At 36.7% G+C, this 2943-nt stretch overlaps 1 protein-coding gene across 1 annotated transcript in view; it reads right to left on the bottom strand.

The window, feature by feature from the left end:
• LOC104714871 (putative clathrin assembly protein At2g01600) overlaps positions 741 to 2943 on the bottom strand; it is a 7913-nt gene continuing 5710 nt past the window's right edge. Inside the window, exon 7 of the mRNA XM_010426629.2 lies at positions 741 to 1309. Coding sequence (XP_010424931.2) covers positions 923 to 1309 — 387 coding nt within the window. The 3' untranslated portion in view covers positions 741 to 922. The remainder of the gene's footprint in view (positions 1310 to 2943) is intronic.

Genomic DNA, 2943 nt, shown 5'->3' with positions numbered 1-2943 from the left:
ACTAGGAAAAGGAGAGAAGGGTTCGCCATTAAACAAATGAGAATCAAAATCTGAGTGAGAGATATTATACCTTAGGATACGGAGGGAGAGAGAAGGCCATTGGATCATTCTGTTGAAGATCGATTTCGTTCTCCGCCGTCGACATGAGAGAGATAGATAGACAGAGAGAGAGAGGAGGGAGTGGTGTACTGTTGCGGTGGAGCAAAGAAACTGTGTGGCTTCTTTAGGGATTTTAAATAACAAAATTAAATTAATTGGTTAATGTGGTTTTCTATCTCATCCTACGGTTAGGGTATGCGGAACTCGATTTATGATCTGACGGCTATGCATCGATCCGAATAACACCTCGCCGGATCGCTGACGTGGCTTAAAGGTGATAACTCACACTCCTTTTGAGAATTTACCCTATTCTCCCTAATCTTTTAACTTTATTATCGGATCGAAGAATAAACAAAACCATTTGGGGCCAATTATTCGATGATTCGCGGCTTGTTAAAAGTCGACACGTGTTGATATATCAATGGCTCGTGCAAAGGACGAAAAAGGATTGAGAACCTAAGACGAGAGAGACACCTTATTTCGGTTTGTAAGACTAAAAGTAATGAAGTCGATAAGGCCCATTTAGAACTCAAACATTTGCTCTCTGATGATAGAGCACACAAAATATAACTTGAAGAAGATAAATACTTTTTAAGTATGTAATTAGAGTGTAGGGGGGATTTTAACTCATATATGCATATATATATATATATATATATATCCCAGACATTTTTATATTTCTACAAACAATAAAAAAACAGAGATCATCAAACCAATCATGTGACTCTATTACTCACAAATAAAACCAATTCCCTCCATCTCTCTCTCCTTTCCCTCCAACCAAAACCAATCAAAGATACATACGTAAATAGAGAAAACATGATCACAGGAGGCCTGTGCTGTGGAATGGGTTGTTATGTTGGTTTACCGCAAAATCACCATAACCCGTGGTATTTGGCTGCTGTGACACCGGGTTTACCGGGAATTCCCCGAAATTTCCAAATGGATTACTATTGTTGGTAGGAGGAGGGTTGGACTGATGCTGATACGTTGGCTGGGGCTGATGCTGATACGTCGGCTGGTACGCACCAAAGGGGTTGTTCACTGCTGGCTGTTGCTGAGGTGGGGGAGTTGTGCCATTGGACGATGCAAATGGGTCATGGGACGCAAAAGGATTGGGAGCCGGTGCACCGTACACTGGGCGTTGAGAAGCTATGTAGGCTCCATCATCGTATAGACTGCTAAGTGTAAGCGTGTCTAACCCTCCAGCCTATACATTTTTGTTGCACAAATTAAATGGTTTTTTCAACATTAGCTTATAGCCTTGCACACTATCTTCCTATTCCTAAATGATCACCTATACCAACAATGAACTTCACATCCTCACGGTTCCATAACTAGATTAATAGCAAGGTTACAATTTTAATAATAAAATGCATGTGATGACCCTTTCATTACTAATTTGCTTGTAACAAGGTTCCTAGTCTAAAGATTTGTAAACTGAGCTACCAACTACTAACTGGTGTTCATTTTTGTGATCTACTGTTTTAAGCATATGGCATTATGAATAACAAAAGGGAATAATGCTTACCAATTTCCNTTAGAGTTCTACACCGGTGTTGTCAAAATTACTCTGATCAATTTAAGAGAGTATATGGATTTTAACATGAACTGTGATAAAAAAGCGATCGATACTCACAAGAATTGAAAACTAAAATAGTAAGGAAATTTTTTTTGGTAAAAACAGTAAGCAAACATAATAGCAAAAAAAAAACGTGAACCATTGTATTTGTATGCTTAAGATTGTTCTTTTGTTTGTCATGCTTCTTTACATGTAATAAGTATGTAACATCGAATGGTTGTAAGTTTGTAACTTATAAAAAAAAGATATTTATTTAAGTTAGTCATGTCACCCCTAGCTTCTATTTAAGCAAGATTCTCAACAAGGCAAAGATTTTTGAACAAAAAACACCATACGATACATTGCCATGTGTTGTTGACTTTTTAGCCAAAAATGTATTAATGATTTACAAAAAAAAATACTTTGATCAAACTACCTGAATACTAAGAGTAATAGAATATATCATATGTGAATCACACACATGAGTCCACAATCCATTTCCATGGAACACCTTGTTGAGTTGTTTCTTTGCTACAACTCTACACAAAGTGAAGATCTGAAAAGGGACGGTCAGAGGTACTGCTGTTTCATAAGGAAAGACTTCTTATGTTCCAAGCTAACACAACTCTATATATATTTTATGGGAGTGTACAAGTTATATATTAGCTTGAGACTCGAGAGCCTTTTTGGTAAGGAGGCTCAAACATGTCGTCGTAGTATTATTTAGCAACTTCCTTTTCAGTCTTATTAGGCCCATTATAGGTCCATGAAGTTGATTTTAGGCATCGAAGTTTTAAACCGAAAACAACAACCTTTATCAATCAAAACTCAAAAGTGTGAACTGTGAAGTGTTACCAATACCATCATCATTTGATTACAAGGAACTGGGGACCAAACATGTTTCCGAAAAATTTGCAATCTTTTGAAAACCCCCACCTCCCGCTTGAACAGCAAAACCTCAAAAATACCTGAATTCTATTTCTAATTCTGAAATGTTGTCTCACTAATTTGTCCAACTTTAGCCACCAAGTTTTAATTGTAACGCTTGTTTTTTACTAAAAAGCCCAATGGCAACTTTGATGAATCACACACACACACACTCATAAAAAGATTATTTCACCAAACCGTTACTTTTTGAAAAGGGTTAAGACCCGAAATTTTTTTACAACACACACAATTGCAAAGTCGAATTACAACATTTATCTTCTCTACTCATCAACCCCACTCTAAACAATAACGGAAGACAGCAATTAAAAATTAAACTAGACGATTTAACAATAAAA

Source organism: Camelina sativa, chromosome 9 (genome assembly GCF_000633955.1).
Source record: "Camelina sativa cultivar DH55 chromosome 9, Cs, whole genome shotgun sequence".
NCBI lineage: Eukaryota > Viridiplantae > Streptophyta > Magnoliopsida > Brassicales > Brassicaceae > Camelina > Camelina sativa.
The sequence above is the reverse complement of the archived record's forward strand: the minus strand, read 5'-3'. Positions and strand labels throughout refer to the sequence as shown.